The following is a 21,314-nucleotide window of genomic DNA, read 5'->3' on the forward strand; positions in this document are numbered from 1 at the left end:
AACAGCCCAAGGCGCAACTTTACCCCAATTTATCCATCTTCGTATCTATTACGGTTTCCGAGATACCAATGCTCGTACCTCGAATTTGTAGCACCCTGTATACAGGGTCTGGCAATAGTGCGTCGGGCATCTGTAGCTCATAGAATAAAAAACTTGAGAATTTTGTTGAAGTGCAGACCTAAAGTATGTACCAGGATGTATTTCGGGAAAATATTTTAACTTCTATAGGGTGGCTCAAAAAAGTGTGAGTGGACCTGGATGATGTTTTTTAAATGGAACACCATGTATATTATTGCATTTTTGGCTTCCTTTCAGATCACTTTACATAACCCTAAGATATGAATAAATATATTTCGATAGTTTCAGAGTTATTAAAAATTAAATCAAAAATATATATTTTTCAGCCCTTCTTAAAAAAATTATTAAAAATACAAGCACTGTCTTGAAATAAAAACTATATTAGGTATTTACATTAGATGGTCTGTTCTCACTTTGCTATAAATATGATAATCGTAAATCATACAGGATGTTCAATATTCTACGCCAAACTTTCTAAAATATAAAATATTTTTTCTTTGTTTTTTTAAATGGAACACCCTGTATATTATTTTTTTATTAGATGGAGAGTAAAAAAGTGAACATTTTTTGTATTTAGAGTATTTCAAAATTTTTAACGATTTCGCAGATACACGCAGTTATTTATTTCATATGGCGCTTTCAATGGTAAAATATGAGAGAAAAATCATTGGTTGTGGCTTTGATAAAAATTTACTGTGGAAAATGCCATATGAAATATAAAATCGCAAATATCTGCGAAACCGTTCAAAATTTTGAAATACTCTAAATACAAAAAAATGTTCATTTTTTAATTCTCAGTCTATTGAAAAAATAATATACAGGGTGTTCCATTTAAAAAAACGAAGAAAAATTATTTTATATTTTAGTAAGTTTGGCGTAGAATTTTGAACATCCTGTATAATTTACGATTTTCATATTTATAGCAAAGTAAGAACAGACCATCTAATGTAAATACCTAATGTAGTTTTGATTTCAGAACAGTTCTTGTATTTTTAATATTTTTTTTAAGAAGGTCTGAAAAATATATATTTTTGATTTATTTTTTAATATTTCTAAAACTATCGAAATATATTTATTCATATCATAGGGTTATGTAAAGTGATCTGAAAGGAAGCCAAAAATGCAATAATATACAGGGTGTTCCATTTAAAAAAAGTCATCCAGGTCTACGCACACATTTTTTGAGCCACCATATAGAAGTTAAAATATTTTCCTGAAATACACCCTGGTAGATACTTTAGGTTTGCACTTAAACAAAATTCTCAATTTTTCTACGAGCTACAGATGCCCGACGCACTATTGGCGGACCCTGTATATGTTACTGTAAATATCCGAAATGCGGTAAAACCTAGGATAAGCGCGGTAAACCTAGGACTTAACAAAAGCATTAACTAATTAGTTTAGCCTGGTTATTTGGAGGGTGTTAATGCATTTGTTAGCCTGGTTATTTAGAGGGTGTTAATGCATTGGTTAGCCTGGTTATTTGGAGGGTGTTAATGCATTAGTTAGGTGGTTATTTGGTTAGGTGGTTAAATAGTTGGTCGGTTTTTACTACCACTTGCTTTTGGTAAATCCTAGGTTTTACTGCATTTCGGACATTTATAGTAACATATACATTTCCGTGATTTTTTTACTTAAAAAATGTGTCTTGGTAAAAATCTCTAACGACAACCGTTTTCAAGGTATTTAGATTGGAAATAGTCAATACATTACTATTGACCAAAAATAAAAATGTTGAGATAGTTATTTGACTGAAATTATAAATTTGGGAACTTTTTATTTTTTTAAAATTAATCCTATTTTTTTCTTCGGCAAAATGATGATAAAACAGTTTCTGTTAAACTTTTGGCACAAAAACATTTCAAATTTATGATTTCAGTCTGATAACTATTTAGTCAACATGTTTAATTTACGTCAATGACGACCAGGTATTGATAATTTCAATTATATATTCCAAATATCTCGATAACCATTATACGTAGCGATTTTTACCGATTTAAGAGACCGTTTTTGCGTAAAAAAAACGTCGTAAATGTATATTTTTTTACTCAGTAGTTTTATACAGGTACGGACAAAAAATTAAAAAATATGTAGGTGTGCAAGTAGGAGTCATATGACATAAAATCAAATTTTTCATGTCAAAAACTCTCTCTCTCCCAGACACCTATTTTCACCCAAATATTGACGTTACTTTAGAAATTATTTGGAAAAATTAAAAATCAAAATGCAACTTGTACACCCTGTATCTCCAAAACTAAGCATTTTAAGACATATATTTATACGAACTTTTTTACTTATTTCTATTTGCAGAATATGCTGCCGAAGTTTCCGGATTGCAGTTCGGGTCACCTTCTATATCTATGTATTTCTATAACTATAAATTACTTTTCCCCAAATTCAGAACTTATTTATATACGTTAGTAAAAATGGCATACGGGCTTGTCCCGGAATATTCGGTCAACATACCGGACTTTCTCCAGTCCCCAAATAAAATAGATGTATATATCTTCGATCCTTCTGGGAATGGGAACGGTCACCTTATTGCTTTGATAGTCCTTATTGATATACGAGCAGGTCACATCCGTATTTTTCGGGATAAGACGTAGATACGTGTTTTATTGATATTGAAATGTTTTCCATACCTGGAAATTTTGTAATAAACAAGGGAGAATTTTCGCCTAAGGCCCAAGTCAAAATTTATTTAAGAAAAACATAGTTTAAATAGGGTTACCAACTTTCAAAATAAAAAATAGAGGATGAGAGGATAAAAAAGAGTCATAGACGGAACATTTTTTTGAAACCTCGTCCAAATGTCTAGAATTATTTACTAAAAAGTTATGTAAACGGTCTTTCTTTCTTTTTTTGAACTGGTTTGATTATTTTTTTAACCTGTTACATTTTTTGTATATTTTATTTTTGTAACTTAAATTGTAATTAAAGACTTATAGATAAAAAAAATCATTAATAAAAAAATTCATGCGGCATGAAAACCAAATTTGTATTTTTTTGAAACCCGCGCCTTAACATCCCAAATATTTATCTCTTTTTAATTATTTCCTCAGGACAATGAAAACTTTCCGCAAGACAATGAAAACAGCGACATAATGGTAAACGAATCGTAAAATCAGAAGAAGGATTGAAATAGCTAGGGCTGCTTTCCTCAACATGCGGAAATTCTTATGCCATCCGAGAATAGCTATATCAACGAGGCTAAGAACCTTAAAATGTTCCTTAAAATACTTCAAAATGGATGCGAAACATGGACGCTAAAACAAGAAGAGTATGCTGAGGATAAGTTGGACCTCCAGAACAACAAATTTTCAAGTTTTAAACAGAATGAAAACTCGTGCACACCTAACAGGCACCTAGGAGGAGGAGGAATTATTTCCTGTTCTAAAAATTTTTGGCGCTTCTTTCAAACGTCGAACTTTTGATACATGCAGCGCCATCTTAAGAGCTCCCTGTTTGATGATCACTTTTCAAAAAACGAAGATAATTCCCCTATCTCTACCCTCCATATTACTATCTTCCAAGGAACAATTTTATATCTCCCAGTACAATTTAAGTTCATGTCACAGTTTAAACTGGATATTTTTCATTAAATAATGAATTACAGGTTGGGGATTGGAGCCTTTGGTGTCACACAGCAAAATAAAACACTAAATCACTACAATACACCAAAACACTTTTACTTTTACACTGGACGTATGTTTCGCTAACCATGTTAACATCATCAGCAGTTGATTAAAATCTGCGATTTGAGGTTTTAATCATCTGCTGATGTGTTTTGATGTACTGTGGTAATTTAAGCTTCATTCAGAACCTCCCAATTGGTGGAATATTTTTTTTTTGGTTTCAATTACACTTTATACTTTTTAGTTTACGATCATTCACAATGTCTATAAAACAATTAAATTTAATAAAATATCCTAGCAACAGCTTGCGGTAGTCAGTTGTATCCATAGAGAAAGCATAATATTTAGCTTATAAAACAATAACTTTTGATTTCTAACCAAAATTTTTCTTGACGGGTGATAATCAAAGGCCAAAATGACATTTCTCGCAAATTTTGAAGTATAATTAGTGGAAAAGTCAAAAGTTTGTTAACTTTTTCCACTAATTGAAAATTACTACCACTAATTATGACGTTCTGAATGCTTACATTAAAATTAGGTGAACAAACTTCTACGACTAATTGAAACTACTAATTTATTCCATTGATTTCGAGGTTGTGAATGAAGCTTTAGTGTTTTATTTTGCTTAAATAATAAAACCCATTTTTATACGTTTCTTGTTTAAACTTTGATATAATTCAAATTACAGGGTTACATTAAATAATTAAGCCTTTTCCTCCCTTTGTGGTTTTTCTGCACCCAGGGAACTGCACAACGCTGCCCTCTGGCGTTTAATTAAGAAAATAATTGGGGTGGGGTCGAATTTATGTCGTCTCTGTCTTCCAAGGACGTTTATAATTGGTAAGCCGTGGTTATTTATTAGAGTAAGGGGTTCCATGCTGATTGCTTTAATATATTTAATCGGAAAAACCGGTAGGGATGGTCAGCTGGATATACGTTAAGCTAAGCAAAAATTTATATTTCGGGGAAGTAGAGTAATGTATAGATTTATACAGGGTGAGTCTTAAGTCCAAAATAACCGAGTTATTTTACTTCTCTATTAAATTAAAAAAAAAATTCTTAAATTTTGAGAACCACTGAATCTTTTCTAGGTTTTCTTTCTTCTAAGTTTAATCTACTACCTATGTTGCCGTATTATCAAGAAATTATGTTTTTTAACCAAAAACTAAAAAAAATCCAAAATTTTTTTCAAAAAATTCAAAATTTTCTTTTTCGCAAAAAAAACCTCATATCCTGCTTCTGGGGTCGAAATCTACTACTCCTAAAATATTTGGTACTTATTTAAGACTCACCCTGTATATCAGAAATTTCCTATACCGGCTGGTGTATCGTCGTTAGAAACATAGGAAATCCCATGCACATTTTTTTACTATCCAAATATTGGGTACCCTGTTAATTTTACAGCAAAGTCGTAAATAGTTTTTTTTTAAAGAATCTGTGTATAACTGATTACAGATGTCAAATTTGAACAATTTTTAAGAAGCCGATTAAACTAATTTAGCAAAAACTACTTCTATTTTTAAGTTAAAACTAACCAGAGGCAACAATGCAAAACTTTGTTCAAATAGATGGAAATCTGCCCTCTCACAAAATAAAATGTCACTTTAAATACTTATACAGGGAATAGTCGATAAAAATATAAAAATAAAACAAATAAATAAAAAATTAATAAATAAAATAAAAAAATAAAATAAGCAAAAATATATATACAAGGTACCACAAAAAGTTAAATACAAAAGTTATAGGGCTTTTAAAGGTCTAGTAGCTAGTAGTAAATTTAAGTATACAGGGTCGGTTATAAAGTTGTGGTACACCAAAATATATTTTTTTAAATGCTACACCCCGTGTATTATTGCATATTGCTACAACCTAAATTCAACCATTTCCGAATTATAAAGTTTTGATTATGAAATGTTAAACGAAAATTTTGTAATTTCCAGACTTGATATAATCTCATTTTATACATCTATAAATGCTAAATAATTGAAAACTAATGTCAAATATTATTAAGAAAGAAAGAAAGAAAGAAAGAAATTGCTTTATTGTCATAAAAAAATTTTACAATTTTGTTGACAAAGCTTAAAAAAAAAGAATATAAAAAACATACAAAACTTCACTTAACAATAGAAAAACATATAAAACTAACAGCAAACATACAAAACTAAAACAATACTTTATACAATTATAGAAATTGTACATTGTCAAAAATTTATTTAATTAAATATAAATAAAATATAAACATACATGTAAATAAACAACTGTATATAATGTCAATACTAAATTTAAATGGATAGAAAACAAAATCATTTCTTAAATTTAGTGAATGTGTGTTAAATTTAGAACCCTAGATATTAATAAAAAAATCGTTAACCGCGTAAAAGGCTTTCTCCAGTAAGTATGATCTCAAGGCTCTGCGAAATGCAGGAAAGGATGAAATGGAATTAATTTCAGATGGCAGATGATAGTGCATTTTTTTTTGCATTGTACAATTGGGAACTCTTTACTAACTCAGAGTGAGGGGTTGGCAGATACATGTTATGCTCTGCGTTCCTAATTGGATAGCCATGAACTGGCTCTAGAGAAATACTCGATACGTGCTTGCGAACTAGGCAGACGGATTCGAGTATGAATAGGGAAGGAAGAGTTAATATTTTATATCTTCTAAACAAGTCCCGGCAGTGAGCACAACTGGTTAGCCTCAGTGAATATCGCACAGCTCTCTTTTGTAATTTGAAGATACGCTCAAATTGAGTCGCACAACACGCACCCCAGAATGGAAGTGCGTATCGGAGATGCGACTCATAAAGGGCATAATAGACTGTCCTAGATGTTGACAAATTAAGCACATTAGCAACTGATCTAAGTGCGAAACAGGCAGAACTTAATTTTTTAGCTAAAGCATCGATTGCAAATCCCATTTTAAATAGTTGTCCACAACAAGGCCTAAAAATTTCACAGAATCAACGACGTCAATGGTGGTATTATCAAGTTGAAAAGGTAGCAACGTACTTTTATATGATAAGACTTTAGTTTTAGAGACGTTGAGACACAGATAATTAGAATCGCACCATGTTTTTATGTTGATTAAGTCACTGGAAATGGTTCTATGAAGTGCCGTGGTGTCCGGGCTGCTCCATGTGAAACAAGTATCATCCGCGAAGAGACAGATTTTACCACTGATGTCCAGACTAGCAATATCGTTGATAAACAACAGAAACAAAATAGGACCTAGCACTGAGCCCTGAGGTACTCCGCATTCTATTGGCTTGCAAGAAGACACAGTCTTATCAACCCTCACACGCTGGTTTCTGTTGTTAAGGTAGGACTTAAACCATTCAAGAGGCGTTCCCCTGATACCATAGTACTGCAATTTGTTAGTAGGATGTTATGATTAACACAATCGAAAGCTTTCGAGAAATCACAGAAAATTGTTGCTGTAACGAGACGGTTGTTCAGACTGGAGTATACATTATTAAACAGCGAAAACATAGCGTCATTTGTACATTTGTTACTCAAGAACCCAAACTGAAAGGGGTGAGTATTTTGTATTTTAGAAGAAATGATACAAGCCTCTTTTTAACCAGTCTCTCCATGATCTTCGATAACGTGGGAAGGAGTGCAATTGGACGATAGTTGGAAGCTTGCTCTTTATCATCTCCTTTATGCAAAGGAATAATTATCGCCGACTTAAGGCAATTTGGAAAAGCACCATCTTTAAATGACATATTAATTAAGGCTGAAAGATGGTTTAATGTACATTCCGGCATACTAGAGAACATTTTAAGAGTAAGTCCGTCAGTCCCTGCTGAAGATTTATTTTTAATATCATTTAATGTATTGCGAAGCTCTGCCAACCCACAGGCGTAAGGAAGAAACTGTGCAAATTAACATTATAGTCAGAGAGAAATGATAGAGGATCAAGGGAGGGTGAGATAGTATTCACTATATTCTTCGCCACATTTACAAAGTAATTGTTTAGGTCCTCAGGTGAAGTTGAGGTTATGTTGGACGAAGAAACCTTACTCCTCAAGTCATTCACAATCGACCATGTTTCTTTGGCAATATTACCGGACTCAGTCAACCTCCTATTGTAATAGATGTCCTTGGCGGCTTTTATAGTCTTATGGTAAATTTTCCTGTAAAGTTTCACGTACTCGTGAAAGAAGACACTACCCGAGAATTTTTAGGTGAGATAAAGAGCGCATGTTTTTGCAGATGTACGTAGGCCCTTAGTAGTCCAGGGTTTATGATGTTTAATTTTGACAGGCCTGAGAGGAAAGGCTTTGGATGCCAGACCAGATAATGTTTGTGTAAATCTGGAAAATTCAGTGTCTACATCACCAGAGATGACATGCCAATCTGTTGTTAGACAAAGCTGCTTAAAATTTATAAAGTTTTTTTCCGAAAAAATACGTCCTAATTTACGAAACAGATGAATTAGCAGGTTGATCTTGGATATTAAGTATCACAGTTTCCGCAGAATGGCATCGTTAAATCAAACACATCGAAATTAATTAAGTCGAATTGTTCAAGTGATTTTTTCAACTCGGAAACTGTTGGTTTGAGGCAAGAACGGTAAACTAATAGGATTGCTCATCTTCATAAGACGTACGTTCGCTACTTCCCGCGCTTCAGCTGACAGTAGTGACGTCATTGTAGTCCTTGTCATGATAATGTGTATTATTCGCTGTCTCTGGTAAACTTATCAAAAAATAACAGCTGAGAAATTTTGAGTTAATTATTTTGTCGATTTTAAATGTGAAAAAGGTGCTTTTAAAGTTATTAGAGCTATAGAGTGTATAAATTTTGTCTTTTTGACGTTTATTTTGTCTTGTGGATCGTGACTAAATGCTTACTAAGTGCCTACGATATTGTTTATTATTTATTTTAAAGCAAAATATGGAAGTACTCTAAAAAGAATACCTGCAAAAGGTGATGCTGGGAAATGCTCTTCTTAAAAATGCATTATCCGAGTATTTAATACGATTTATACAGTTAATTTTCTATACTGCATACACATAAGGTGTCTAAATAAATAAACTAAATAATGAATGTTTTGCTTACGGCAACCAATAATACACACACTATCAAGACAAGGACTACAATGACGTCACAAAGCGAGGAGTTTTCGCATGCACCTGGCAGACACTTTCGGCTGAATGAACAGTCCTATTAGGTTAACTGTTCTTGGGTTTGAGGTACATTGTGTGTATCTCGATTTTTGCTTAGAATTGAAGGAAGAATTGAAATATGCAATAATATACAGGGGGTTCCATTTAAAAAAAGTAAACTTTGATGTGCCACGACTTTATGACCGACGCTGTATACTTATATTTATTATTTGCTAATAAACATTTAAAAACCCTATAACTTTTACATTACACTTTTTGCGGTACTTCCTATATTTTACCTAATAATCGATCGTTCCCATATAATACCCTCTATAATAAATATAATAATAAATAATAAAAATCTGACTTAAAGAATAAATTTAAGTATACTCTAATACTTTACTATAAAGTGATCCTCTTTCAAATACCTTTATACAAAGATATTTAAACTGAAATAATACAAACCGAGTTTAAATATCTTTGCCTTTATACAACCACTACAAAATAATTTTATTCACACTCACTTGTTGCGTCTCTTCATACACCTGTATGAACCCTTTCTAAACTTTAAAAAGCCCACCTCACCTTTTTTACATAATGTTTATGTACGTATTATACAGGTATTAGGTCCCTCGTGGATTCAGATTACCATGTGATATGGTTACACACTACACGCGTACACGATATACATATTAAAAAAGGGCATCTTCGAAAGGGTGAATTTAAATATACCTGAAGGGCTTAAATGACGCTTGTCGCGTGTCATGGCCCCCTTATTCAAAATTCAAAGCGGTAACTTCTTGTATAATAAGATTTTCAAGTGGTTTTATTTATAAGGTGTTGCTTGAGGGGTGAGTGGTTATATAAAAGGGTTATTATAAAGGGATTTAGGTTAAGTAAAAGGGTTACAGAATCTTTTATTTTGTATTAAGGTGTTAAGGAGTACTATTTTATATAGAAAAAGTAGGTTAAATCTTATTTATACCTAGTAGCTTACAAAATCTAGCTGTATACCAAATTTGATTAACATATCTCGAGAAGTATTGTGTTTCTGGTGTTGACGACATTGCAAATCTAGACATTAGCGGTAAAATCTGCCTCTTTGTGGACGATTTTAGTTTCACTTGGAGCGGCCCAGATGTTACGGCACTAAATAATACTATATCCAGTGACGCACCATTAAATCTTGGTGCGATTCTAATCTCCTATGCCTCAACCTATCAAAAACTAAAGTTTTGTCATATAAAAGTACTACACAACTTTTTGTACTTAATAACTCCACTATTCACATCGAAGCTCTATCAAAGAAACTAAGCGCTGCCTGTTTTGCGCATCAGTTTCTAAGGAACTTAACTTATCAACCTCTAGAATAGCCTATTATGCCCTTTTTGAGTCACATATCCGTTATGCCCTTCCATTCATGGGGTACTTGCTGCGCAACAAAATTTGATCGTATTTTCAGATTTCAAAAGAGAGCAGTTCGATATTTATTGGGACTGAAGAGTAGAACTCACTGCCAGAATTTCTTGTAAAAATTTCAAAATACTGACTCTTTCTTCTTTATTCATTTTTGAATCCGTTTGCTTAATCCCCAAGTACAAATCTGCTATTTCCGAAAGGCCATCTCATAATTATCCACTTAGGAATGCGGAGCACGATCTTTATCTGCCAACCCCGAGCTCAGAACTAGTTAAAGGTTCAATACAGTACAATGCCAAAAAAAGGTGGCGCCCTCTACTAGTAGCAGTCCTATTGACATCAAAATCAAATTTCTCATGTCAAAAAACTCCCAGACACCCATTTTCATTTAAATATTGACGTTATTTCAGAAATTATTTAGAAAAAATCGAAATAAAAATGAAACTTCTACACCCTGTATCTCTGAAACTAAGCATTTTAGGACATATATTTATACGAACTTTTTTACTTATTTTTATCTGCAGAATATGCTGCCGAAGTTTCCGGAATACAGTTCGGACCACCCTCTATATATTTCGAATCTTCCTATTGTAAAATTTTATTGATACGGCTTTTTTGTGTTTAGTTTTTTCGTTTGCCTTTGTGAAATATTTTTTCAAAATTTAAAGACAAATCATAATTTTAACAATGTCCAACACAACAACTGCAAAATTAAAGCCTATAACGCCTCTATTTTTCATCTTATTCCCAATTGACTATGCTCGAACATCAACTGCTACACGGCAACATATGACACTAACTAGAAGGGGTGAGTCAGCAAGATAAACTGCCCCTAACAACGTGTCAACTAGAGACGCGGCCAGCAAAATCCGAAATAGGCCAAAATCGATCCCTTCCAAACCTGATGGTTTGTCCCCATTCTCAACAAAAGAGGCGAATAATAGGTGCACATAGGGCCCAAATATTTAAATTTATTCAAATGGAATTCCGAAAACGCATTGACACTGTTTCGTCCTAAAACAACAGATTAGAATTCAGTAAGACACCCTAAAGTGCTAGTTTAAATTGGGGTGGTTGTGGTGACAAAAGAATATTAGATGTTATTGGGAATATCTCCAATAAAAATAAAGATATTTTAAGATATTGAGATGAATCAAAAAACAAACTATCGAGAAAAGACGATGATAAAATAATGTTTAAATTCCTCGCGTTGTTAGCATATTCCACAGGGTGTTTCAAACTTTCACCAAAATTAAACATTTTGTTTTAACTCGTATAATTGAAAGATGGAAATTTTCGTTTTTAATTTAGAAAGATGTCAAATAACTTAGCTAGAGAACAAAATATATTAAACTTTAAAATACATCAAAATTTGATCAGGTTAGGTTAGGTTTAGGTTTAGGTTAGATTTAGGTTAGTTTAGGTTAAGTCTTTTTAAAACTGAATTGTTGCAGTTCTGGTGTACAACCTAAAAATATCATAAGAATAAATAAATAAAATAAATGCCTTTATTGTCAAAAACTCTTTACAATTTGTGGTCAAAGGTAAAGTAAACAAACAAACAAACAAAACATTATACAAATTCCATTGTCAGTCTTATTGTTTAAAATAAACATTTATAAATGTTTACAATGTCAAAGAGTAAAAAAATAAAAACAAGATTCAAAAATATTTAGTAAGTTTATAGTAAATATCAATGAACTCTAAATAAATTAATTTCGATGTCATTGGTAAATATAGTAATGGCAAACATTAGACCAGTATTTACAAGATCAAATTCGATTATAAAAATATAAGTTATTTACCGCGTAGAAAGCCGCGTCTGGTAAAAAGAATTTCAATGCTTTACGAAATGAAGAAAATTATGTTATGGATTTGATTTCAAATGTCAGGTGATTGTGCATTTTTTTCGAGTTGTATAATATTGAAGTTTTAACTAACCCTGAGCGTGGGGTAGGTAGATAAAGATCTTGCTCCGCGTTCTTGAGTGGATAAGTGTGAGATGGCCTATCTTGGGAAGCTGATACATGCTTACGTATTAGGCAAACGGATTCAAATATAAATAAGGAAGGAAGAGTTAATATTTTTATTTTTTAAAAAAGTCCTGGGCAATGAGTTCTGCTGTTTAGTCCCAGTGAATATCGAACAGCTCTCTTATGGAGCTTGAAAATGCGGTCAAATTGAGTCGCACAACACGTACCCCAGAATGGAAGGGCATATCATTTGAGGTGCAACTCAAAAATTGCATAATAAACAGTTCTAGCCACTGACAAGTTAAGCTCCTTAAAAACAGTTCTTAATGCAAAACAGGCAGAGCTTAATTTTTTCGACAAAGCGTCGATATGCATGTCCCATTTCAGATAATTGTCTACAACAAGCCCTAAGAATTTTAAAGATTTAACGACGTCAATGGTGGTGTTCTTAAGTACAAAAAGCTGCAGCGAGTTTTTATACGACAAAGCTTTAGTTTTAGAAATGTTGAGACTCACGAGGATTTAATCGCACCAAGATTTAATGGTGATTAAGTCATTTGATATAATCCTATACAGTGCAGTGACGTCCTTGTTGCCCCAAGTGAAGCTAGTGTCGTCCGCAAAAAGACATATTTCATCACTGATGTTTATGTTAGCAATGTCGTTAATAAAAAGAAGAAACAAAATACGGCCTAGTAATGAGCCTTGTGGTACTCCATATTCTATTGGCTTGCTAGAAGACAACGTGGTATCCACCCTCACAAGTTGACTTCTCTTGTTCAGATACGACTTAAACCATTCGAGAGATGTTCCCCTGAACCCATAGTGCTGCAGTTTATTAATTAGGATCTTACACAGTCGAACGCCTTAGAAAAATCAGAGAAAATTGTTGCTGTAGAATGATGGTTATTTAGGCAGGAGTGAGTCACTAGAAAGAAATTTCATGTTAAGAACTTATGGAATCGCACCTCTGGTGTACTGTACAAGATTTTAAAAAATTGAAACATCATATTATTTTCAAAATTTTGTTCACAACCCTATATCGTTATGGCGTTAAATTAACCTGTCAAAAGACTGAATGTTCTACATTATCAAGGGTTATCCCGTTGTAATTCCTGCCACGATTCAAACTCAAAAATCTACCACGCCCGAATCAACCTGCTAAACATATTCGCTGGCAAAAGGGCCCTCCTCTGTTTAAACCCTTCGAAGTGGGGTAGTAAAACAGTCAATCTTTATCGCGTCGGCACGTCCATTTGTGCCCCGATTGCCCTTCTAGGCCGACCCCCGCGCTTCCGCCCTTTCGGCCGTCCCTTCCACGACACTTTCTCTTATTTAAATTGAATTATACTCGAGTTAAAAGCGCCCTTATTTACTGGGGAGGCGAGCTTTTGAGAAAGTTCGATGGAGAATTAAAAGAGTTTTGGAGCGATGGAAGGGTCGTTTAGGGAAGTGTTCTTCCCAACCCTTGATTGTTTATTTATTTCGTTGAATAAAAATAACCTATTAATGAAGAAGATATACAGGGTCGTTCGTCGTTCACCACATACGACACGGAGTATTGTAGCTAAACGATTAGATTTTTACAAATTGTAAGTTTTGGGTTCGTTGAAGGACTATTAGAGCTACAATTGAAAAATATGTTTACCAGGGACAGAGAGTCCCAAATAAATAAAACATATCAAAGTTATATTTTTTTAAATGGAACACTTTGTATATTATTACATTTTTTGTTTCTACTATTAAAATAAAGGTAAATTTGATTAAGGTTTATCACACTTAAACCTTATCGTTTTTGCAATATTTTCAATTTTGTGAAATTGCAGTAAAAATTTTTTACTTGTTTCATTTCCCCAAGGGTATCAAAGATTTTAATACTAAATATTTACTGAAATTTATTTATTGATCAGTTAGGTATTATGTTTGCAATAATAAAAATAATACTGCCTCATACAGAGTGTCTAAAAATTTATATTAAAAAATTATGTTAGTACATAGCTAGTGCTTTAAACGACAATAACTTGTTTAATTTAAATGGAACACCCTGTATATTTTACGTGAATCGGATGCACAATTTAATTGTCTATCAAATTGTATTATGCCATTTATTACAATCTTTCAATCTTTTCAAGTTTTCGTAGAAAATGCATTTTCGTATAATTTAGACCTCAATTATCAATATACCCATGGAATATTGACATTTTAGATTGTTTTTAAAGCAATAAATATACCAAATGTACAGGTGTTAAAAAGGATAATAATACTAGTCCATTTGTATAAAAGAAGAAAACTATTTAAATCTTTATAAAAGAGTATAATTAAATATACCACCATTATTTCCGCCCAAATATTAATTAATTACATACTTTATTGTATTAGTTAATAAAATATTCTAAATAAATGTGGATTTAAATCTGAAATCAATATAATAATAAGTTATGAAAATAAACGTCTCTGTAAGCATTCGTCAAAAAACGAAGTAAAATTTTTAAGGTGTTACCAAAGGTGTTACTTTTTACCACACTGTCTAAAACACATACAAAATTAAGTTTTTTCCTCTTTAACAAATATTTAAACAGTTTTTTTTTTATTTTTTAATGAAATAAAAGTAACTATATCGACAATATTAGTATCTGTACTCTTTAAATATTTGTTACATCTTTAAAAATAATCTAAAATGTAAATATTCCATGGGTATATTGATAAATGGGGTCTAAATTATAAGAAAATGCATTTTCTACGAAAACTTGAGAGATAAGTAAAAAATGGTATAATACAATTTGAAAGACAAATAAATTGTGCAAAATAAACGTTCGGCATTTAACGTTTTATGTAAAACTGGCTAGATATTTTTATATAAATGAAGAAGGAAATTAAAGATGAAGGATTATACTATATCCGTATTGTAGATTGTAGCACATTTTTAGACAACCTCTTTATTTTTAAGATTTTCATGGTCAAACATCAACAAAATATTCCTTATGTTTGGACTAAATTTTCTCGAAAATAAAGACATAATTTACAATTCCGTCACCATACGGAAACAGGTTGAAGTTTTGTGATTACAGTGATATATAATTTATATGGTTTCGTAACAAATTGCTCTCTATTTTATGGCAAATGCTGAAGCTCTGCAAAACTTAATCAAGCCTTAATGAAAGCACGTCTGTTTAGAATTTTGGATGTGGCTTAACACGACAGGATTGGGCTAAGCCTTAGGCAGATTTCTGAAATATAATATAGATTTCCTTCGGCCACACACCCGCTTTACCCGACCCCAGTGAGCGACCCGAACAGTACAGCGTAATAGACACAGGTAATAGACTCTAAGCACAGAATATCTAGCTACGCGTAGCTAGATATTCTGTGCTCTAAGTCTGTTTAAAACTGATTTGTTGCAGTTCTGCTTCTTGTATTATTATAATTATTTCAGTAGTAATTAATGGCAGTTTAATTTACTTATTTATATTAAAGAACTAAATTTCAGTAAAAAATGTAATGTACTTACTTGGAGAAAGTGCTAATCTACTCTGCAAGGCTGCCTTCGACTCGTCAACAGATGGCGCTTGTACATCGGGTCTCCATGGAGTGTCAGTCTCACTCAACCACAGTTTTCCTAGAAAAACACAAAAAAATCAAGCTATAATAATATTGTGTGAATAATGTTGATTTAAATAGATCCATGCATTATAGAGAAGAGATTACACTAGAGCTAAGTGGCCGAGATAACTAATAACACGCCTGAATAAAAAAATAACCTCTAGAACAGTCTGGTCTATAATTATTTCATTACGATATAAGTTGCTTATTGCATGTAATTACAGAGCGATGGATGTTTTCTTATGGCTTGATCTTGCGGCCATAATGACTGGAAAGATTAGAAATAAAGCGTTTGCTTAATTAGTTTCAAATTAAGAAGCTTTTTCGGATTTAAGAGCAGAATATGTATATTCTCTGTTCTCTTCTAAAGGAATAAGAAGTAATACTATTAATTTCACTTTTTTCTTAAGGAATACAATTTTTTTTGGCTTTTCGGAATTTAAAAAAAATTGGACAACCGCCATTTTCTTATAAATTTCGCCACCTACATATATTTAACTGTTTTGAAGAGTAATAACTTTTTGTCCGTACCTGTATAAAACTACTGAATGAAAAAATATATATCGTCCTATTGCTGCTAAAAGTCACTAACATTTTACCGAATAATCTGAAAATTGAATTACTGACTATATTTTGAAGCGGAGAATCGATTGAAAAAGCCATTAACTACGATTTCTGGCTATTTATGCTGTATTTTAATTCCGAGTTGTTACTAACAACAACTTTATGCAATGCAATTAATCTTTAGACGCGTTTTTCTCCGAAGTAATAAAAAGTAAGTTAGTGACTTTTGGCAGCAAAGATATTTCCGTGACTTTTTACGTAAAAAATGTCTCTTGGTAAAAATCGCTACGAGCAACCGTTCCCAAGATATTTAAAATGGAAATAGTCAATACATGTCATTATTGACAAAAAATAAACCCGTCGAGTAGGTAGTTTGTAGTTATTTGACTGAAATAATAAATTTGGAAAATTTTAATTTTTTTAAATTAATCATATTTTTTTCTGCGAAAAAATGATAATAAAACAGTTTCTGTTGAACTTTTGACACAAAAACATTTCAAATTTATGATTTTGGTCTAATAACTATTAGTCAACATGTTTAATTTATGTCAATGATGATAGGTCTTGACAATTTCGATTCCAAATATCTCGAGAACCATTACTTGTAGCGATTTTTACCAAGAGACCTTTTTTACGTAAAAAATGTCGTAAATTTATATTTTTTTACTCACTAATTTTATACAGGTGCGGACGAAAAGTTATTATTCTTCAAACCAGTTAAAAAATATGTAGGTGGCGCCCTCTGCAAGTAAGAGTCATATTGACATCAAAATCAAATTTCTCATGTCAAAAAACTCCCAGACACCAATTTTCATCGAAACATTGATGTTACTTCATAAATTATTCAGAAAAAATCGAAATAAATATGCACTGAAAAAACTAATGCTTTAATAGCAAATGATTCCGCGCATTTGCCGTTTTAGCTTTTTTGCCAAGGGAGCAAACTTTTGCCTTAAATACAATAGCACTGCTTTTGTGCCAAACAAAACCACTGCAATTGGGGTAAATTCACCATGCATTTGCCTTGTTGTGCCTCTCAGGCAAATGAATTACTTTCACGTCAAATTTAAGAGTTTCAAATTAAAATCCATGCTTTTTTGGCAAATCGGATTTTAGCAGAAAATTATTGCATTTGGGCCAAATTTTGCGAGGATTCAACTTACTTCTTTTATTGGAATTATATGCTTTTATCTCCAATGTCCAATTTTTCAACTGAAAGCCATGCTTTTGGTAGCAAGTCGGCGCTCTTGGCATAAGTAGCCATTGTTGCCTATATTTGCATCGCGACGCGATCAACCTTTTACGTGCGTGTTAGTATTAGTATCATCGGCATCGGTCCCTTTGAACAACCAGCAAGTGGTGCGTGTTTTGTCGACGCATATGAGCAGCGTGGAAGAATTTTTGGCCAAGTGGCATGGCGCCTAGAACATTTGCTATCAACATTTCAAGGTACGTAGAAACAATAAGGCGTTGTTTGATTTTGTTTATGCATGATTTCCTAAGAGGATTTATATAAAAACAAATAAACAATGGGTGGAATGAACAAAGATAACGTGGTAAAAGGTTTTGCTTAAATTTCTGGAAATAAATTTATACACAGTTTATAAACAACAAACAAAGAGAGTACAAAGAAGCATTTACTATTTACTTTTTTTCATATTTCACCCATTGTTGGTTGTACTTTTGACTATTCAATCACGGCATAGAATGTTAAAAAAATATGATGCAATATAAAGCCGCGATCTACGATTGGGTTATATATGATTTTTACATAAATTCACCTTGGTAGCACAGTATAATAATATTATTATAGCACTGTGTTTGTTATAGTTTATTTGTTTAGCGAAATCATAAAAGTATCTTGGAAAATTCGTGATTTCATCAGATAGAACTATACAGACAATAAGTTGGTGATGGACGTCCATCTTTTTTCACCTGAAATCCTTCATGTCCTTAGGTTAAATGCGCGGGCATTTGTAGCAAATGCTAAATATTTCATTACAATTCAGCCAATTTTTTTTTATCAGCTTTTGTTCATATTTTGTATTGTGAATGTCTTGTTGGTAAAATATACTTGTTTTCTTGCAGAGCAAAATATCGACGGAATCGATATAATGCCTCTCACAAGAAGAAGTGAGCATTCTAGTCAATAATGTTCTAGAGGACAAAATCAAATTAATCAAAGCTATTGAAAGTCTGAAAGTAATAAATGAAGTATCCATCAGCCATCATCAACTTGATGAAAACAGTGATGTAAATGATATACATATATTAGTTTTTATTACAGTTGAGGGTTGGAACCTTTGGTGTTACGCAGCAAAATAAAAACACTAAATCACCACAATACACCAAAACACTTTTACTTTTAAACTGGACGCGCGTTTCGCTAACCATGTTAGCATCATCAGTTATTTAGCATAAGTTATCTTTAAAAAAATATTTTTGTTAAACAAAGATACATCCAAATAAGCAATAAAAATATTTTCAAAATTTTGTATTATTTTTAAATTAACCCTAACCCGAACCATACAAAGTCAATTTTTAATTCAAATATATTTGCTGCAAATAATTGATATTGTTGTGTACTTAATTAGGTATAAATAACGCCACATACACTCAAATAACACTTATGTGCAAATATATTTGAAAGAAAAATTGACCGTGTATGATTCGGGTTAAAGTGAATTTTTGTTACAAATTCCCAGTGCTTTAGTTACAAAACCACAGTGCCTTTGTTACAAATTCGCAATGGTTTTGTCGCAAACTTCCACTATGTTGTTACAAATTCGAAGTGCTTTTGTCACAAATTCGCAGTGTTTTATAACAAATTCGAAGTGTTTTTATCGCAAATTCGCAGTACTTCATAACAAAGTTGAAGCGCTTCTGGCGTAAAATTCGCAGAGTTTTGATAATGATCTTTGAAGAGTTTGGTATGAAGTCATGCAAATCGCAATACTTTCAAGATAAGGCTGTAGTCTTTGCAACCAGCGATTCTAAAGCGTTTATCCCAAATGCATCTTGAAATTACCCCAATTGAACCATGCATTTGGCATATATCAAGAGCATGGCGAAATTGGTTCAAGTGCGTTCGCCCTCGGGCCGATAGATTTGTTTTTTCAGTGTGAAAATTGTACACCCTGTATCTCCGAAACTAAGCATTTATTAGGACATACATTTATAAGAACTTTTTTACCTATTTTTATCTGCAGAATATGCTGACGAAGTTTCCGGAATACAGTTCGGACCATCCTGTATATTTTTTATTTATTTATTAATATCTTTGAAGCTATCAAAACATATTTAATAATATTTTAGGATTATGTAAGGTGACAAAGAAGCCTAAACAAGAGTAATGATATATAAAACAACCCCAGAGTTCCAACTCCGAACCCTGTATTATCGATAAAAATGGTAATAAAAATTGGTAAATAATTTTATTTTTTTGAAAAACTATATTATAACTAAAAATTAATTGTACCTTATGACTGAAAATTGAGAAGATATTTCCAAAGACGACACAAAATTGCTTCACAGAAAAATATATTCACGACTGCTACAGTAGCCTGATAGCTGACGACCATTATCTTAATAATAATACCTCTTATGTATACAAGTTTTTTTATGAGATAGTCATTAGGATTGGAAATTGTTATTTTTTCGACGCTGAAGGTTCCGAAAAGACACTCATTTGGAAGGCAGTAGTAATATTAACGGTAGTATTACAGGTTTCGTTTTTTTACTAACAACCGAATAACTTTGTTTTTGGGTACATTATATTTTACATAAAAAACAGAAGATGACTTTTATTTGATTTTGGAGTCTAAAGGAAAAAAGGGTAATGTTCTTTTTTGATTTAGTTTTTATTTTACTCAGATTAAGCTAAGTAGAATAAAATTGGTTCTAGGCATTATTACTTATATTATGTTAAAAACATATTATGGGAAATTTAATTAATTACCTATTTATGTAACAATTATATTGAATATTGTAAAAATACCCTTTATATTGTCTTTCAGTGTTTTTTTTTGTTTTTTCAGATAAAAACGAGATTTCGTATGTTAGTATATGATATAAATTAGGATTGATTGACGCATTCAATTGTTTTTGGTCACTTCCTGTTTCAACGGAAATTACTACAACTTTTGATTTTTAAATGGCACCCCGGTATTTCTTTACTTTATTCGATAGAAAATGACATTCTGAATAGAATGACATATCATATGTCTACTTTTGACATTCTCGCTTAAAACAAAATTGAATTTTAAAATTCAATCTAGAGTGCCATGGTTATGTTAAAAACACTAATTCTTAATCAAGGAGCCTTGGAAAAATAGATTTGATTGTCTAATGTTTTTAGTGTCTTGTCCTGGCCAGTTGGAAAATGCTCAAATCGTATTTTTAATCATATCTCAATTTTTTCAAATGGAACGAGGATGGCTCATTAGCATATTTGGGAAAACCATTTTTTTACGAATAATTTCGTACCAAACCGTTGATATTTCGAGTCAAATTTTCGTTACGAACCGCAAGTTATAATTTCAAATAAACCATATGCGAAAATGTCAAACGTTGACATATTATATGTCATTCTATTCAGAGTGTTATTTTCTATCGAATAAAGTAAAAAAATACCTAGGGGGCCATTTAAATATCAAAAGTTGTAGTCATTTCCGGTGAAACAGGAAGTGACCGAAAACAACTGAATACGTCAGTGAATCCTAATTTATGTCATATACTAACATACCAAATATCGTTTTTTTTAACTGTGAAAATAAAAAAGTTATAGGGGTGAGTCACTTTTGAGACGCACCCGGTATATTCGCCATTCAAATCATTCTAATAAAGTTTCGATGAGCTTTTTACGGTTATCCAGCTATCTTGTATCCACCTCGCACTAAAAGAGGTTCTAAAAAGAACAATGTTCGACTGCAAGG

At 32.1% G+C, this 21,314-nt stretch overlaps 1 protein-coding gene across 1 annotated transcript in view; it reads right to left on the bottom strand.

The window, feature by feature from the left end:
• The window catches only part of LOC115891036 (POU domain protein 2-like), a 175,903-nt gene that overhangs the window by 55,439 nt on the left and 99,150 nt on the right, over positions 1–21,314 (bottom strand). Inside the window, exon 3 of the mRNA XM_030911429.1 lies at positions 15,725–15,832. Within this exon, the coding sequence (XP_030767289.1) occupies positions 15,725–15,832 (108 nt within the window). The remainder of the gene's footprint in view (positions 1–15,724; positions 15,833–21,314) is intronic.

Source organism: Sitophilus oryzae, unplaced genomic scaffold (assembly GCF_002938485.1).
Source record: "Sitophilus oryzae breed Bouriz unplaced genomic scaffold, Soryzae_2.0 scaffold_942_pilon_pilon, whole genome shotgun sequence".
NCBI classification, from domain to species: domain Eukaryota; kingdom Metazoa; phylum Arthropoda; class Insecta; order Coleoptera; family Curculionidae; genus Sitophilus; species Sitophilus oryzae.